General features: G+C 41.2%; 1 protein-coding gene across 2 annotated transcripts in view; it reads right to left on the bottom strand.

Moving 5' to 3' along the window:
* The window catches only part of LIMA1 (LIM domain and actin binding 1), an 87,744-nt gene that overhangs the window by 46,149 nt on the left and 23,079 nt on the right, over positions 1-18,516 (bottom strand). For both annotated transcript variants that reach the window (XM_002922368.4, XM_011228886.3), the window contains exon 2: positions 11,071-11,206. In XM_002922368.4, coding sequence (XP_002922414.1) covers positions 11,071-11,189 — 119 coding nt within the window. In that variant the 5' untranslated portion in view covers positions 11,190-11,206. The remainder of the gene's footprint in view (positions 1-11,070; positions 11,207-18,516) is intronic.

The following is an 18,516-nucleotide window of genomic DNA, read 5'->3' on the forward strand; positions in this document are numbered from 1 at the left end:
TTAAAAAAACACAACAAAACAGTGTGATATTGGCGTAAAGACAGACATACAGATCAATGGAATGGAATAGAGCCCAGAAATAAACCCTCACATATATAGTTCAAAGGCTTCTCAACAAAGGAGCCAAGACCATCTAACAGGGAAAGGACGGTTTTTAAACAAGTATTGCAGGCAAACTGGATATCCTGGAGCAAAAAAAAAAATGAAGTTGGACCCTTACCTAACACCATATACAAAATTAAGTCAAAATGGATTAAAGACCTAAGTGTAAGAACTAAAACTATACAGGGGCGCCTGGGTGGCACAGCGGTTAAGCGTCTGCCTTTGGCTCAGGGCGTGATCCCGGCATTCCGGGATAGAGTCCCACATCGGGCTCCTCTGCTGTGAGCCTGCTTCTTCCTCTCACTCCCCTGCTTGTGTTCCCTCTCTCGCTGGCTGTCTCTATCTCTGTCGAATAAATAAATAAAATCTTTTAAAAAATTAAAAAAAAAAAGAACTAAAACTACACAACTCTTAGAAAAAAATAGGGACTGAGCATCATGACACTGACTTTGGCAATAATTTCTTGGAATAAAAGCACAGCAACAAAAGAAAAAGTAGACAAACCGAACTTTAACAAAGCCTGTGCGTCAAAGGAAACCATCAACAGAGTGAAATGGCAATCCATGAAATAAAAGAAAATATTCGCCCATCATATCTGATAAGGGATTAGCATCCAAAATACACCAATTTTTTAAAAATTGCAAATATGGGATAATATTGTATTCTTTTTATTTTTTTTTAAAGATTTATTTATTTCAGAGTGGAGGGGCAGAAAGAGAGTTGAGAACCTTAAGCAGCCTCCTCACTGAGCATGGAGCCCAACACAGAGTTCAATCTCAGGACACTGAGTTCATGACCTGACCCAAAACCAAGAGTCTGACACTCAACCGACAGAACCACCCATGCACCCCTGTACATACAATTCTGCATCTTTTTCCACTTTAGAAGAGCTGAATTTTCATTCAAGCAGTATGTTCTAAGCCCTAGAGAAAAGGAGTAAAAGAAATAACCCAAAGAGATACAGTTCCTGCTCTCAGACAGCTTACAGTTTAGACATTAAACACATAAGCACATGAATACAAACACACACACACACACACACACACACACCCCAAAAATCCTTCAAAGAAAAAGAACACAGTATTATGAAATAACCTAACAAAGGAACCAAATTGGGAAGGCAGTGGGTGGGGTGTGTGTGTTGCATGTGTGAAGGAAAGTCTTGTTGAAAAAATGACCTTTAGGGGCGCCTGGGTGGCACAGCGGTTAAGCGTCTGCCTTCGGCTCAGGGCGTGATCCCGGCGTTGTGGGATCGAGCCCCACATCAGGCTCTTCCGCTATGAGCCTGCTTCTTCCTCTCCCACTCCCCCTGCTTGTGTTCCCTCTCTCGCTGGCTGTCTCTATCTCTGTCAAATAAATAAATAAATAAAAATCTTTAAAAAAAAAAAAGAAAATTAAAAAAAAAAGAAAAAAAAAAGAAAAAAAAAAAGAAAAAATGACCTTTAGACTGAGATCTAAAGTTTGACCAGAGGAGTTAGCCAGGCAAAACAAGGTGGAGCGGTGGGGGAAAGCATTCCAGGCACAGAAAACTAGCACAGAGAAAGGCCCCAAGGCAAGAAAGTGTCTCTGGTGTATAAGGTACACAAACAACTCCAGTGTTGCTGGAGCACAGTGAGAAAGGGAGAGGGCAAGAGATGGTGCGGGGAGGCAGGCGTTTTATGTGCCATGGTGAGCATTTTGAACAGAATCCTAGGTACAAGGAATGGCCTCTGATCCAATTCATGTTTTTAAAAGAGTGTTCCACAAAAATAAACTCAAAATGGATGAAAGATCTAAATGTGAGACAGGAATCCATCAAAATCCTTGAGGAGAACACAGGCAACAACCTCTGTGACCTCGGCCACAGCAACTTCTTGCTAGACACGTCTCCAAAGGCAAGAGAAACAAAAGCAAAAATGAACTACTGGGACTTCATCAAGATAAAAAGCTTTTGCAGAGCAAAGGAAACAGTCAACACAACTAAAAGGCAACCCACGGAATGGGAGAAGATATTTGCAAATGTCTTATCAGATTAACGGCTAGCATCCAAGATCTATAAAGAACTCATCAAACTCAATACCCAAGAAACAAAAAAATCCAGTCAAGAAATGGGCAGAAGACATGAACAGACATTTCTCCAAGGAAGACATACAAATGGCCAATGGGCACATGAAAAAATGCTCCACATCACTTGGCATCAGGGAAATACAAATCAAAACTCCAGTGAGATACCACCTCACACCAGTCAGAATGGCTAAAATTAACAAGTCAGGAAACAACAAATGTTGGCAAGGATGCAGAGAAAGGGGAACCCTCTTACACTGCTGGTGGGAGTGTAAGGTGGTGCAGCCACTCTGGAAAACAGTATGGAGGTTCCTCAAAAGTTAAAAATAGAGCTACCCTACAACCTAGCAATTACACAACTAGGGATTTATCCAAAGGATACAAACATCATGATTCGAAGGGGCACATGCATCCCAATGTTTATAGCAGCAATGTCCACCATAGCCAAAATATGGAAAGAGCCCAGATGTCCATCAACTGATGAATGGATAAAGAAGATGTGGTATACATATACAATGGAATATTACTCAGCCATTAAAAAGAACGTAATCTTGCCATTTGCAACGATGTGAATGGAACTAAACAACTGAAATAAGTCAGTCAGAGAAAGACAAATACCATATGATTTCACTGATATGTGGAATTTAAGAAACAAAACTGATGAACATAGGAGAAGGGAAGGAAAAATAAGATGAAAATTGAGATGGAGGCAAACCATAGAGACTCTTAATCATAGGAAATAAACTGAGGGTTGCTGGAGGGGAGAGGTAGAGGGAAGGGATAATTGGGTGATGGGTATTAAGGAGGGGACTTGATGTAATGAACACTGGGTGTTATATGCAACTGATGAATCATTAAGCTCCTCCTCTGAAACTAATAAAAAAATTAAAAATAAAAAATTAGCCTAAAATAGAATAAAAATAAAAGAGTGCTCCAGAGGCTGTGCGGAAAATGGACTGGAGGGGTTGAGAAAGGAGGCGGCATTAGTGGGAGGTGATGCTGGCTTGGCCCAGGGTGGTGGCCTTTGAGAGAAAGAAAAGTGCAATAGACTTGAGGTGCATTTCAGAGGTGGAATCAACAGGATTGGTCACGAGGGAGAAGGTAGAAGCAGTCAAGAACGATTCCCAGGTTTCTGGCAGCTGAGTCAATGGAATCACTGTTTACTGGGATGGGGAATTCTGGAGGAGGAGCAAATTTGGGGATGGGGAAGATAAAGAGTTCAGTGTTAGCCATGTTAACTAAAACATCCATTTGGTGGTAGCAGTGATTAGATACATGTGTCTAGAGCTCAGAAGAGAGATCTGAGCGAGCAATATAAATTTAGGACTTGTCTGTCCACAGATGGTAAAGCCATGGGAGTATATGAATGATATCATCTGTGAAGAGTGTGTAGTGCGAGAAGTAGTCCTGGAGACTCTAACATTTAGAAGTCAGCAGAGGAGAAAGAGGTGTAAGGGAGAATGACAAGGCACAGACAGAGAGGTGGTAGGAAAACCAGGAAACTGCCAGAGAAGCCAAGAGAAGGAAAAATGTGGGAAGGACAAAGTGCTGAGAAGTCATGAGAGGCAAAGACTACCAGCACAGAACGCTATGGGAACCCTGGCGATCCTCTTCCATTATAAATACAATTAATTCACCCATACTGCTTTTAATGCACATTTGGATTGGTTCCAGTTTTCTACCATTACAAATAGCACTTTGGTGAATGTTCTGGTACATATATTTTCCCCCACTTGTACTAAAATACATCTGTCTGACAGCCCCTAAAAATGGAAATGCAGGGGAAAAATGGATTAGAGGGAAAGGAACTTAAAATTGGCCTTGAACCTTGTTTCCACACCCCCTGGGTAATCATCTGCAGTATACTACAGCAATAATACAATATATGAGAGGCAGAGCCAATCAGCAGACAGATTTATTCTTAGTCAATTGTTCTCTAAGACAAAGTATTTACACTGTGGTTAGTTGAGTAAATAAGCTCAAAGGTTCCCTTCCCTTTACTGTCTTAACAGAAACATAGATTTAAAGTAAGAAGACCAGAATAGTTTTCATCTTCAATCCCGTCCTTTTAGCACTGAGGCATCTGCAAGACACAGGTATATACGCTGGTGGCTATCTTGAATTATGTTTTGAAACTCCCACTCCAATCTCCCCACCCTTTATTTACAATGAGGTATTGCTAAAAAGTAGATACACAGGGAGGAAAGGTTGCATACCTCTGCTTTCTTCCAAGTCAATGCCTTGGTGCTTTTACATTTTGCACTCCCAGGATGATAAGAGACGCTGAGGCGCCGAACTTCTGAATTCAGTGTTAGACTAGGATTCAGGCCTCAGACTTTCCTCAAAGGCACTTGGAGCAACTAAGCATTATTCTGACTACAAAATGTGAAGGTTGCTGATTTTGCGGGGGCAGGGGAGGGGAAAGGCATTTTGAAGATCCAAATTTGAGGTAAAAAATATTTGCAGTGACATTTCTATAATTAAAATCTTATCCCTCTTCCCTTCCCGGATTGTCTTGTCCTCCAGTCTCTTCTTCACACACAGAATTTAATCTTGCAACTGCTCATTAATGCTCAGCTGTGAGGCAGGCAGCTGATGGAGGATATTAAAATTATCTTGGGAGCAATAACAGTGCCTCAAACTTTTCTAAGGCCAGAATAGAGTTCCTGAGCTATGACTCTTGCTTATATACCCTCAAACAGAGCAAAGGGAAAATGGAAACTCCCAAGTTTTAGGCAATGTATTTTCCTCTGGAACTATTTCACCACTAAAATATTACAGAGAAGCAAAAATGGGGTGAAAAAAAAGAGGAAGTTAGCCAGGGAGATCTGAGGGTCAATTTTTTCTTAATGAAGGAAGAACAGTCAGAGAAAACTAAATATAAACCATGTTCTTTCTTCAGACTATGTTACCGGGAAAGTTATAACAAGAGCGGGAGGAACTGTGACATGGGGGAAGGGTGATGGGGGGCAGGGATCTGTTTGCTGAATTCAGCTTTGCCATTATCTTGGGGGGTGAACTTCAGTCATAATTGCTGGATATCAAGTTCCTTGTCTGTCAGAGGAATGGGGCAAAGGTTGGCCAGATAAATGGTTTTAAAACTCTTTTCACAGCAGAATCCTCTCTTCAAATGGTATCTGATTTAGAACCTAACATATAAAAGGGATCAAAGCAGGACGGCTAGTGTGGAAGGTCTGAGGCTTGGCCCTTCAGATCTTCCCATCTTCCCAGAACGGGCCCCTGAGGTTCCTCTGAAGAACTCAATTAAGATAGGTTGAAAACCACTGAGCTAGATTCCCTTTACTTCCAAAAATGTAAGAGTCAAAGAGGAGTCTTCTGCAAAGAAACCAAACTCCACCAGAAGAGCAACATTTCCATCAAGCAAAGGGCTATTTCATGCTGAAGTCAATGGTGAATAAGACCAGAGCTAGCCATTTAAATGGACTCATCAATAGGGCCTTTCTTACCTCAAATCTAATAATTTATATAGTATAGAGGTTCAGTAAAAGAAATAAGTCTGGAGCTATAAAGAACTCATGAGACGCAAGCTCTGATGCTAGAAAAATTACACTTATGTACAAAGAAATGTAAAATGTGCTAACAATTAGAAAGTAAAGCCCAGTTAATTCTACAAACATGAGCCAGATTAAGCTTCCCCCAAACACCACTTTTACATTTCTCTCTGATCAGAAACTTCTAAAGGTTTCCTACAGTCTCTTAACTAGGCCTGTGCAGGATTTACTAACTCTAAACCCCGTAATAGGGAGTGTTTGAAAATAAGAGAAAACCAGGTCACCAGGTAGTGGAAGTCGAAATTAGTATTTGCTTTGCGGACCCCAGTCTTGCAATCTGCTTTAGGAACCTACGGTGAGGGAACCCTAAAAGCTGTAAGCAAGATCAGCAATGTTGATTCAGGGTCTCCACTGAGCATGAAACGGAGAAGAGGTACAGGCCGAGTCTCCGGTTTTTACCGCCCTAAGTGCACAGGACGCCCTGTAGCACTTCTGTGCCTTCTACGTAGACTCCCGTGGTTCTCTGCAATGTCGCCTCCATCCTCTCAGCCTACCAAATACGATTCTACTCACTCCTCAAGATCTATTCAGTGCATTAGAATACAAGAATCAGATGAAAAATCCTAGACAGAAAGAAATCCAACTATCCACAGTGCTCTCAGCTATAAAACAGGCCTAAGGTCGCTCCCTCATACAGTTTTTTTTTAGGATTAGAAATAGTATCTGTTTCTATTAAGAATCTAGCATGGTGCCTGGCACACTGATTCTGTTAATGGGTTTGGAACTTACAGTTTTGGATAGCTGTCATTTGCCCTTATAACCTTTGTGGAGAAAAGACAGTCACCCTGCTATGCTATGAGAAGGTGACCTCTAAGATTACTTTGTACTTTCTCTCTTTAAGATTAAGATGGCCCCTGAGATGAACTGCTTTTTCCAACTTTCTAATTCTCATCAGTGCTACAAGACCCAATTCCTCTATTTTGAGAACTGGCTGGGGTGTGGGGGGAAGATTACAGAATAAAAGGATGGGAAGAGAACTGAGGAAGGGGTGAGAGTTGCACTGAGGTGACCAACCGAGGTAGGCAGGGAAGGAAGTGAAGCCAGGAAGGAGACTAACATCCAGGGCCTCAGTGTTCTGTTTTGGCCCAAGAGCAGCATCAGTGGGAATAAAAGAGTAGAACAGCATTAGGATAGGAGGCTGCAGTCAGACAGGGTATTCCAAATGCACGTTCCAGAGATGGATTCTCTGTGACAATAAGGCTGGGACTGGATTCAAGGCCTCAGGACACAATGTGCAGGTTGAAGAAGTAGGGAAGATCAAGAAATTAAGAGTCCAGAGTATGAAACAGTTCCAGTGGACCAGTGATTCTTCACTGGGGGGTCCTACTGGCCCTGGGGGACATTTGGAAATGTGTGAGGGAATCTTATTGGGGTTTCTCTTCCACCCCATTTTTCTTTTTTGGATGGCACAACGTCATGGGGTACTACTAGCATTTGGAGGAAGGCAAGATGATGAACATCTGGCAAAAGGAAGGTCTATCTCCTTGAAAATGCCCAGAGCACCCTCGCTGAGAGACACTGAGACTAGAATGAAGCTGGAAGCTAGCGTCCCCAGTGAAGGTGAGGAGTTTGGCCAGGCGGCTGGCACACCACTGCAATGAAGGGGAGGATAAAAAGAGTCTAGTTAGACGTAAGCCTCAAAGCACAGGCTTAGAACTTCAGAACAAGGAGTGAAACACAATGGATGGGAACCAGTAGGAGAGATGTAGGAGAGCAGCAACCTTGACTCCTGGCCCCAGGATATTTCAGGGAAGCGTATGCAGAAAGAGCAAGCAGCCACTGCTCAGAGACAGAATGCAAGTGGAGGGAGAGCCAAGTTCAGCTAAAGAGAGGTGGGGCTAGCCAGGGTGAAAAGGGTAAGAATGTAGAGAAGTCTCTCTACAGAACAGGGAGTTTCCAAGTCCCATTAATCACATCCCAACAATGTCTCAATTCCTTGTCTTCCTTTCCACCCCTGCTGCCCTCCGCCTTCAAGAGCTTTCACTTGGGTTCTCAAGAGAGCCTTACCGCTTGTCTCTACGCTATCAGTCTCTCACCTTGCCAGTATACCTTTTACATCGTTGCCAGAAACATCTTTCTAAAATACAAGTCTGACCATGTCATTCTCTGCATGGAAACCTTCCACTGTTCCCGTTGTTCATCTAACTAAATCCTAAACTTAGGAATGGCATTCAAGGCCTTCTATCCCCTGGCCAAAACTGAACTGTACCAGTTGCTTCTCCTTTTTGTATTTCTCCATGCCAGACTGCTTGCTTTCCTATTCCCTTTATTCATGGTCAGTTTCCAAGGTCCTCTGGTGGAACCTATCATAAACCGAACTCATTCTGCTTTATGTTCAAGTTCACTGCTGCGAGTTCACAAGCCCATCTCTTCCACAGAAGGTAAACTAAACTTCCCTGAAGGTAAAATTCACCTGGGATACTTGGTGAAAACACAAATTCCTAGGCCCCATCCCAGACACATGGAATCAGAATCTTTTTCTTTTTCCCGTTAGATTAGTACAAGGACTTTCCTTTTATTGTCGATTAGAACAGCCACTAGAGAGGTTTGAAAAATGATGGACATGATCTGTTTTACATTCTTGAAGGTCACCTTGTCTGTAGCGTGGGTAATTAAGTGTATAGCAGCAGAAGTGGAAGTAGTGAGGCCACTGAGGGAGCTAGTGCAGAAAACTAAGGGGAGATGGAGGCAGCTCGGCCTCACCGGGACAGCTGTGGAAGTGCTGGGAAGCCGTCAGACTGAAGATGCATCTGACTGTAAAGCTGGCAGGCTGCTAGACAGTTAAGACTGAAATTTGCCTATGAAATGTCTTCGTGTTAGTCACCTACATAATGGTTCTTTGTTAGTGTGAGTGAGTGTGTGTATTTATAAAACTTCTTCTGTAGTCTTAGGTTGCCAGACCTTGCTAAGTAAGACCACAGTACTACCTGTACAAAATATTTGATAATGCCCCAGAATGCTGGATGGACTACTCTAGAAAAGAAGAAATGGTTTCTAAAATCACATTTTGCATTGTTCTAACACAGAATCAGAATCTTTAGGGGAGGGGCAAGAGTAGCCATATAGGATGGTTTTTAAAACATGTCCAAAAAAATCTTTGACATTCCTCCCATTAAAAAGTACAGTCAGGGGCACCTGGGCAGCTCAGTCGGTTAAGCGTCTGCCTTCAGCTCAGCTCGTGATCCCAGGGTCCTGGGATCGAGACCCGTGTCAGGCTCCCAGCTCACTGGGAGTCTGCTTCTCCCTCTCCCTCTGCCTCTCCCCCTGCTTTTGCTCTCTCTGCCTTTCTCCCTCTCAAATGAATAAATAAAATCTTTAAGGAAAAAAAAGAAGTACAGTCAAATTCCCCTCCCTCTGAAAATGGGCCAGCCCTAGGGGCTGGTTTCCAATGAAGACAATGTGGCAAAAGTGATTCTATATAACTTCTGAGGCTAGGTCATAAAAGGCCACACAACCCCTGAACCTGACTCCCTTCTTCCTTTGTTTCCTCCCTCCTCTATCTCTGGATGCTTGCCTTTGGGACCCAGCCAACTAAGCCAAGCAGCCACATGGAAAAGCCACGTGTAGGTACTCTGACCAGGGCTCTAGCTGAGATCCCAGCTGACTGCCAGCAGCAACAACCTGAACTGTGAGTGAGTGAACCTTTAGATGACTATGGGCCCTGTCTTTGAGCCACCCTGGCTTATGCTAAGGGGAGTAGAGGCAAGCCCGCCCCAAACTGGAGACTCACAAGCAAAATAAGTGTTAGTGTTTCAAGCCGCTAAATTTGGGGGATTTTTTTTCCCTAGGCAACAACAGATAACTGGAACACCATATTATTAACAGGCACCCCATGTGATTCTTAAGATGAAGGAAGTTAGGGGACTTCATCCCCTATATAAATTATACTAACCTACACCATTAATTTCCTTGAGATCAGGGATTAAATCTTAAGAGCTTTCCAGATCTCTATCCCTTTTTTCTGAAATCTCTATTGATTTTGTTTTGATAAGAACGATACATGTTTGTTATAAAATTACAATAATATAAAATGTATAATGTGGAAAGTAAAAGGGCTTCGTAGTTTCTCTCCACCTTCACTCTACCTTAAGCAGTAACCAAGGTCAGCAGTTTGGAAGGGCAATGTTTTCCACAGAAAACAAGTGTGTGATGCATTTGTTACTGAAGAAAAGGTGACATTGTAGATTACAGAAACCTCCTATTGGTATTTAGCTGTATCCTAGATACAGTTCTCAGAATCATTTCCTTCAAATCTTGACCATCTTTTTTCTCTTCAGTGTATAAGAGCTTCCTATTAATTAACAGACTCTATTCGTGAAGTAAACCTACCACCTGTCCTAAGCTCCTCCCAGTATGGCATCTCTGTTGGAGTGAAGTCAATGTGTTTGCCATCCCTGGTCATATTATTTACATATACTATCCCTCTTACATCTGTTGAGTGCCTACTGTGTTCCAGTCACTGAGATATGCACTGCTATACATGTGCTAGGCATATAAATTAAGCAAGAAAGGGATCCTCATATCAAAGAACTCATGGTCCAAGCAGGGAGTCAGCAAACTTTCTCTTAAAGGATCAGATAATAAATATTTTAGACTTCGAGGCTATATGGTCTCTGCTGCTGTAGCATGAAAGCAGCCATGGAAATGCACAAATGGATATGGCCATGTTTCAATAAACCTTTATTTACTAAAACAGGCAGCCAGCAGGCCATAGTTTGCCCAGTTTGCACTGCTCAACAGAATGTTACGCAATGGTGAAATGTTTCTGTGATCTCCAATACGGTAGCCACCAACTACATGTAGCTAGTGGACCCTTGAAATGTGGCTCGTGCAGCTGATGAACTGAATTTTAAATATTATTTAAATCTAATTAATTTAAATTTAAGTCGGTACATATGCAGTGCTTACTATATTGGATAATGCAGATACAGAGTATACCTACCACTCCCTTCAACTAAATCAAAACTTGCCTCAAAACTCATCTCACCTCTGGAAAGCCTTCCTAACTAGCTTCTGCCCATGATGGTCACTTTCTCTCTCTTACTCTGTTTCTGGTCCTTACTCCCATTCATTTTGGACGTGCTGACACTTTGAGTAAGAATTACGTGTTTTATAATTAACTTTTGTGTTTGTAACTTTTTCTATTCCCAACTAAAAAAAAAAAATTCCAGGATAGAGAATGTGTCTCCTGATTATTATCATCCTTCTCCTTAAGCACCTTCTACGGTGCTTCAATTTCAGAAGGTGTTCAATAAAGCCATTTTACACAATGTACTTCCTTTACTGATTCCCCTGACAGGTGGTAATGTTTGCTCAAGACAGATGGTCCTTTTGGACCAGGATCAGTACTTACTTGGAGAATTTTTCTACAATAGCCGATGATTTGTTCTTGTTGACAAGAGAAAGTTCTTTGGCAGTTACCCTCAATGATACTGAAGTCCATTGCTGTCTATTAAATGGAGCTGGTTCCATCTTGTCTACAGATATACCTATGAAATAAAGAAAGTCAGAATATTAGACACAGAAGAGGATTCTCCAGCATCCAAGGACTGGCAGTGGTGTGCCGAGAGAGAGTAGAAAGCTCTAGACCAGCAGAACCACACTCCTCTACTGGTTCTCTCAGAAACTGTAAACTTGGTCAAATGATTCAATATCTAAGTTGTAGTTTCCTGTAAAATGAGAAGGTTAGACCAGATGATCTCTAAGGCCCCTTCCAGTTCCATCATTTTATGACTGACCTCACTGTACAAACATCAATTGGCCTACCCTGAACTTAAGTCTGTTCCAAAGTCACATTTGAAGTGAAATATTCCACTCTTCTGAGTTGCATCCCAGGGGAAGTTCAATTGGCATCTCTGTAGATTCAGGTCCAAATTAGGTTCCACCTACCTCCTTTCTTTTGGCTGCTCTCCCTCCCCAAACTCTGCAGCACTGACCACTTGGTTTGGAGAGAGAGCTGGGGACACCGTATGGTATCATATAAAGAGCAAGGGCTTTAAGTCGAGGTAGACTTTACTTGAAATCATAACTTTTGTTACCTTGAACAAACTATATGATCTTTTCAGTTTTAGTTTCTTCAGCTGAAAAATGAGAATAATACCTACCATTATAAGTGTTTTGATATGGATTTAAGGAGATAATATATTTTAAATACTAAGTATATTATAATGGCATTAAAAACATTTTAATTATAATATATTAGAATTGGCGTTTATATAAAATAAATGGTATAAAATAAAATAAAAATAAATTCTTATTATTTTTACATTTTAACAATCTTAACGGGGGAAGTATAATGCACTTTATATATTTTTAAAGATGCTTTTATTCATTTGAGAGAGAGAGAGATAAAGAGAGAGATTACAAGCAGGGGGAGGGTCAGAGGGAGAGAGAGAAGCAGACTCCCTGCTGAGCAGGGAGCCCTACACAGGGCTTGATCCCAGGATCCTGAGATCATAACCCTAGCTGAAGGCAGATACTTAATGGACTCAGCTACCCAGGAGCCCCAGTATACTGTACTTTAAATTCAGAGGACAAAACCTCTATTCTGAAATTCTTTTCTAAAATCCCTTTGAGTCAAAGCATACATAAAGCCATGCCCCTGAAATATCTAGTCCCTATTCATTAATCTGGATGGCTTCGTTTTTGTCCTAGAAATTACCAAAGGAGTTTTTGCCCTAGTAATTACCAAAGGAGCTCCAACCTTCGTCCAGAAGAGGTAAGATTAGAAATGAGCCAATGGTTTCCTTATTTGAAGAGTGAAAAATACTACTTGCAGGTCTCTTGACAACCACAAAGCATAACTGATCTGGCAGAATGCATGGTTCATCAGTTCTAACCACCTTGACGACAACGGAACACACGGAACACTCAGTGTGCTTAACCAAGAGACTTGGGCTGCCATTTCACACTAAAAGTCCTCTTATGCAAAGTAAGTGATTAGCAACCCTAAAAGACCACACTACTTTTCCACCTGTAGTACTCATTCTTCCAACTAAAGCACTGTCTGAAAACAATGCTAATTTTATTGTTCTGTTTAGTTGTTCATCCCCATGCTGGAAGGTAACATAGAAGCCTCTCATGGTAAGGAGGTCTACTGTTAGAGACAGACACATCTAAGTGGGAGTTCTGGCCCCATCCTTAAAACTTAGATTTCTCATCCATAACAAGAGTACTTCCTTCATAATATCCTTATGAGAAATAAATAAGATAAACAAGACTGTGACACAGAATAAGTAATGAATGTTGGTTTCATATAATATCGCTTTTCCTGGATAAAATAATCTTAATTCTACATGTTCTTTTTTTTTTTTTTTTAAGATTTTATTTATTTATTTTGCAAGAGAGAGATGGCGTGCAAGCAGGGGTTGGGGCAGAGGGAGAGACAGAATCTCAAGCAGATGCCATGCTGAGCGCAAAGCCCAATGTGGGGCTGGATCTCATGAGCCTGGGATCATGATCTGAGCCAAAATCAAGAGTCAGCTGCTCAACCAACCAAGCCACCCAGGCGCCCCTCTACATATGTTCTTTGAAGTAAACTTGAATGTATCAAATAATATATATTTATTTGTCTATCTGCTTTCCAGTTTGTATCTGACCGACCAAACATTGTCAGCCCTTATTCTAATGAGAAAAAGACATAGAAGGAACAAACAATTCAGCTAAACTTAGTCATGTAAAACCACAATAATGACCCTTTGGGCCAACTTTAGGAAATACTGAACAACACTTTAAGACACTGTTTGGTACAATTGTGTTTCCAATGTAGGTGTGGGTATAAATGTTGTCAGTGCTTCTATAGCAATCAATTCTGGATCAAAGAAAAAAAGGTATTCAAATTTCTTTATAAAAAGGAAAAATCATTATTTGAGGCACTGAGTGTGGTTAAAAATAAAAAAAAAGAGTTTAATTCCCAAGTCTAATTCCATGGTTTTGACTAATCTTGACCAGAAATCCAAGAAAAGTTAGATTATCTACCTTGGTATAAGACTAGGATACGGGGCGCCTGGGTGGCACAGCGGTTAAGCGTCTGCCTTTGGCTCAGGGCGTGATCCCAGCGTTCTGGGATCGAGCCCCGCATCAGGGCTCCTCTGCTGGGAGCCTGCTTCTTCCTCTCCCACTCCCCCTGCTTGTGTTCCCTCTCTCGCTGGCTCTCTCTGTCAAATAAATAAATAAAAAATCTTTAAAAAAAAAAAAAAAGACTAGGATAAGCATGCTTTACATTCAAGGAATGAGGTTGCTCACACCCTGACCACACTTCTCGTTACAGAAGCAATACTGTTAATTTCTTAACAACGTGATTAGCACCCTATGAAACAGATAAAGGTAAGAAGCAGTGTATGATTTTTGATAGACTCTGGTATCAGGTTGCTGAGTAACTAGCTACTTTCTATAAGGTATAGGGACAGGGCCCTGCCCAAATAGAGTGTAACAGCTATTGACTTGGGGTGGGTTCCCTGCTCAACGGTGAGTTGGCTTCTCCCTCTTCCTCTGCCCCTCCTTCTGTTCATGTTCTCTCTCTCTCAAATAATAAAAATCTTTATAAAAAATCTGTTGGCTTGCTGACATGTACCCCAACAACTGTAGCATAAAGCCGAACGTGATTACAGGTAATGCAAGGTCTGGGAGTAGAGGATCTGATTTTCTGGCTTGATGGGAGGGAAGGGAAGAGACATCAGATTGACCTGGGACATAACGATGGGCAGAATTTCATCAACTGACGGCGGGAGGAGGAAAGTGCATCTCAGGTAGAGAGAACCGTATTACACTCTTAGGGAGTTGAAATAGCATAGAATACTTCAATGGAGTTGACGGTAGGTGTAAGAGTAGTTGAAGATAAGGTAGGGAACTAATGGGGCCAGAATTGGAAAAGCCTTGAAAACCATGTTAAGGAGTTTGGGCCATATTCCAATAGTGGAAAGAACTAGCCTGTGAATGAGCAGAGATAAGGACTGGTCTTAACATGCCACTCCCTAGCACAGGTGTGACCTTCATGGCAAATCAAAAAAATAATTTCCCTGAGCCCAACACCCACAACTGTAAGATAAGAGTTTTATAGCAGATCACCCCCTAGTCTCTATGGTGGAACATGGCAAGTTTCCGAAAAATCAAGTAACATAATGGGAAGCATGTTTTAAAAGCTGTTTCTGCAGCAGTGTATAACTTGGTAAGAAGGGAAAAGATTGGAGTCTAATTTACTTGTCAAAAAGACCCTAAAACTGTTGAAGTGAGAGGTAATCAAGGTTTACATTAGGATGGAGGGAGTGGCAAGGTGGGCAAAGAGAACTGACAGTTCTTAGAATAAAATGGACTTAGGGATAGAGAAGGAATCAACACTGGCATCACCAAACTTGAATGATGAGAAGATTGCTGATGTCTTAACAGAGAGAGTAAATATAGGAAGAAGTGGGAGAATGATGCATTTTGCTTTACACGTGTTGAAATATACACATCTACAAGAAAAATCCTAGTGAGACATTACAGGAAGCTAAAAATTAAAAGCTAAGGTTAAAAATCAGACTCTTGGAAAGAAGTGAACATTTTACAACATCTACTTATGTGAAGTACATATCTCAATTTTCAGAACCATTTTACAAGACTGGTTTTATTGTCATATTTATGATGAAAAACTAAAATTCAGAGATTTTAAATAACTTTACAATGATCTCTTAGTTATGAAGTAACAGGGCTGGGATTCAAATCCATATTCTCTTTGATTTCCAAACTCAATTTTCTCTCTACTACAAGTAATGAATAATGATTAAAACCATCACTTTTAGCCACAGTAGAAAATTGCGTAGCAAAATTTTTGAACCACCTAGCTGCAAACCCATACAAATTATCTCTCCGTTAAGAGTGTAGTAGCAATGATCTTCTCAGAATGGTCAGCATCAGAGATAATCATTTGTTCTTTCAGTGAAACTTAGAGGTACCTTGAGCCTATTTGAAATACTCTCCATTTTGAATATTCTGACTTCGTGGGCTTCAATTAAAGGTGTGACAGCTCTCCCTACTTACCCACACTCTCTTAGATAGGAATCCCATTGTTAGACTTAAGGACAATTTCCTTAATTTTAGAAATCTTGTTAAGAATGAGAGGGAAAGGGGCACCGGGGTGGCTCAGTCAATTAAGCATCTGCCTTCAGCTCAGGTCATGATCCTGGAGTCCCGGGATTAAGCCCCACATCGGGCTCCCTGCTCAGGGGGGAGCCTGCTTCTCCCTCTCCCTCTGCCGGCTGCTCATGTTCTCGCTCTCTCTCACTCTTTCTCTCTCAAATAAATAAAATCTTTAAAAAAAAAAAGTGAGGGGGCAAAAAAGGAGGGGGGTGGCTGGGTAGCTCAGTCAGTTAAACGTTCAACTCTTGATTTCAGCTCAGGTCATGATCTCAAGGTTGTGAGATTGAGCCCCGCCTGGGATCCGTGCTGGGTGTGGAGCCTGTTTAAAGATAAGATTCTCTCTATCCCTCCCCTCTGTCCCTCCCTACCCTCCTTCTCTTAACNTTAAAAAAAAAAAAAAAAAAAAGAGAGAGAGAGAGAGAGAGAGAGAGAGAGAAAGGCATGTATTGGAAAGACCGATCCAGAAGGAGGTATTCAGTTTGGGCTGCAATATCTTTTAATATTTTTTTCCAGAGGCCCATTTGACTTTAAGATCCAATCCATTGCATTACTATGTACAAATAATAAGACGTGCTGTCACTTATTGGACACTTATTAACTCATTTAATCCTTACAACAACCCTGGAGTTAGATAGTGTTATTTCCATTAAAGAAAAAAAAACAACACACCAAAAAACTGGTCCACTGAGGCTGAAAAATTTGCCTGAGCTCATATAGCTAATACATGGCCCCGGCAGAAGTCAGTGTTCAGACTCCAACACCCAGCCTCTCAGGTCAAATGCATTCTACCGCCACTTCAACTCTGATGGAAGAATTGCAGGACTGGTTGTCAATTGTGTGCAGGAGTTAAAGGAAATGGATATAACAAAAATAAGGTTTTTAGCCTCAGAGATTGCAAGGACAGTGGTATAACTAATAATAATGGGATAAAAGGTAACCATTTCCTAAGAAGGAAGATGCCTTCAGTTTTAGATACATAGGGCAGATTTTTTTTTTTAAAGATTTTATTTATTTATTTGACAAAGATAGAGACAGCCAGCGAGAGAGGGAACAAAGCAGGGGGAGTGGGAGAGGAAGAAGCAGGCTCATAGTGGAGGAGCCTGATGTGGGGCTCGATCCCACAACGCCGGGATCACGCCCTGAGCCGGAGGCAGACGCTTAACCGCTGTGCCACCCAGGTGCCCCATAGGACAGATTTTAACATCAAGAGGGAACCTTAGAAATCAAGTAACCAAGTCCCCCTTTTTTACAGTAGGAGAATTGAGCCACACAAAGGTCCAATAATCTCCCCAACTCACCAACTAGTTAGTATGAGTCAGAGTTCTAATTCCCAGTTCAAAGTTCTTCTATCACGCTTGGTAGCTTGAGGTAGGATAGCTAAATGTCCTATGACTGAGCGGTAGCCTGGAGATAAAAATCTCTTAAACAAAGGTTCTTTAAAGTTTAAGGGTGGGGCAATGACTCACTGGGAAATTTGGTCCCAGGTATCTGCTTCCTTGAGCTATTGCTGAGGGTGAGGCCTGTAGCTGCCCCAGGAAACCTACCTTAATAAATTCATTTACAGACCTAATCTAACTAAGCAAATTGTCTTTCAGAATCCATTGGAAGAAAATAAATGAGCTGCCACTAATACAATCCTGTTCTTATAAATCTAATCTCCTAATCTCATCATGTCTTTCTCTCTCCCTCTCACTCCCTGCAACCCCCATCCCCAGGAGATAATTACTTGTGTAAGAGGCATAGTTGCCTGGACAGCCTCAAGAAAATGAGAGAGAACAAAGTACAAACTCAATTGTTAAAGGAAAATGCTATTTTTAGAAACAGATTGTAGAGTTTGAAATTTTTTTTTTAAATCAAGAATTCTTTGTGATTCAAATGTCAGAGAGCAACTAAATTAAAAGAAAAAAACAACCTAAAAGAACTTCAAGGTGCAAAGGGAAATTTTAAACAAAAGCAACATGAAATATATTCCCACATAATGTTTTTTTCAGAATATAAACTACATTTCTTCCTTTCTTCCTCCCTCCCTCCCTCCCTTCCTTCCTTCCTTCCTTCCTTCCTTCCTTCCTTCCTTCCTTCCTTCCCTCCTTCCTTCCTAAGTAGGTTCCACACCCAGCATGGAGCCCAAGGTGGAGTCTGAACTCATGACCCTGAAATCAAGACCTGAGTCAAAAGTCAGATGCTTAACCAACTGAGCCACCCAGGTGCCCCTACATTTATTTCTAAGGGTATATGTATATTTTTTTACAAACACAGTGACTAAATTCACATAATTGAAAAAGCTTTTGAAAGTTAATAGTTTTAACTTATTAGTACTTTTTAGATTTACACAAGTTGCAAAGATAGTACAAAAGTTCCCGTGTAACTTTCACAAAGCTTTATCTTATATCATCATAGCACAACTATCAAAATTAAAAATTTCCACTAAAGTCATCTTTCTGTTCCAGGATCCTACACTACACTTAATGGTAATGTCTTCTTAAGTCTCTTACAATCTCTATGACAGTTCCTCTGTTTTTCCTTGTCTTTCATGAGCAGGACACTTTTGAAGAGTACCGGTTACGTATTATACAGACTGACCCTCAATTTGGGTTTGTTGCTTCTTCTGACAAAAAGAACCCGGGCTCCTCTAATAAGTAGTTGATTCCAGAGCTGGGGCGGGGCAAACACCAGATGAGTCTGG

The sequence above is a fragment of the Ailuropoda melanoleuca genome, chromosome 16 (assembly GCF_002007445.2).
Source record: "Ailuropoda melanoleuca isolate Jingjing chromosome 16, ASM200744v2, whole genome shotgun sequence".
Lineage (NCBI taxonomy): Eukaryota > Metazoa > Chordata > Mammalia > Carnivora > Ursidae > Ailuropoda > Ailuropoda melanoleuca.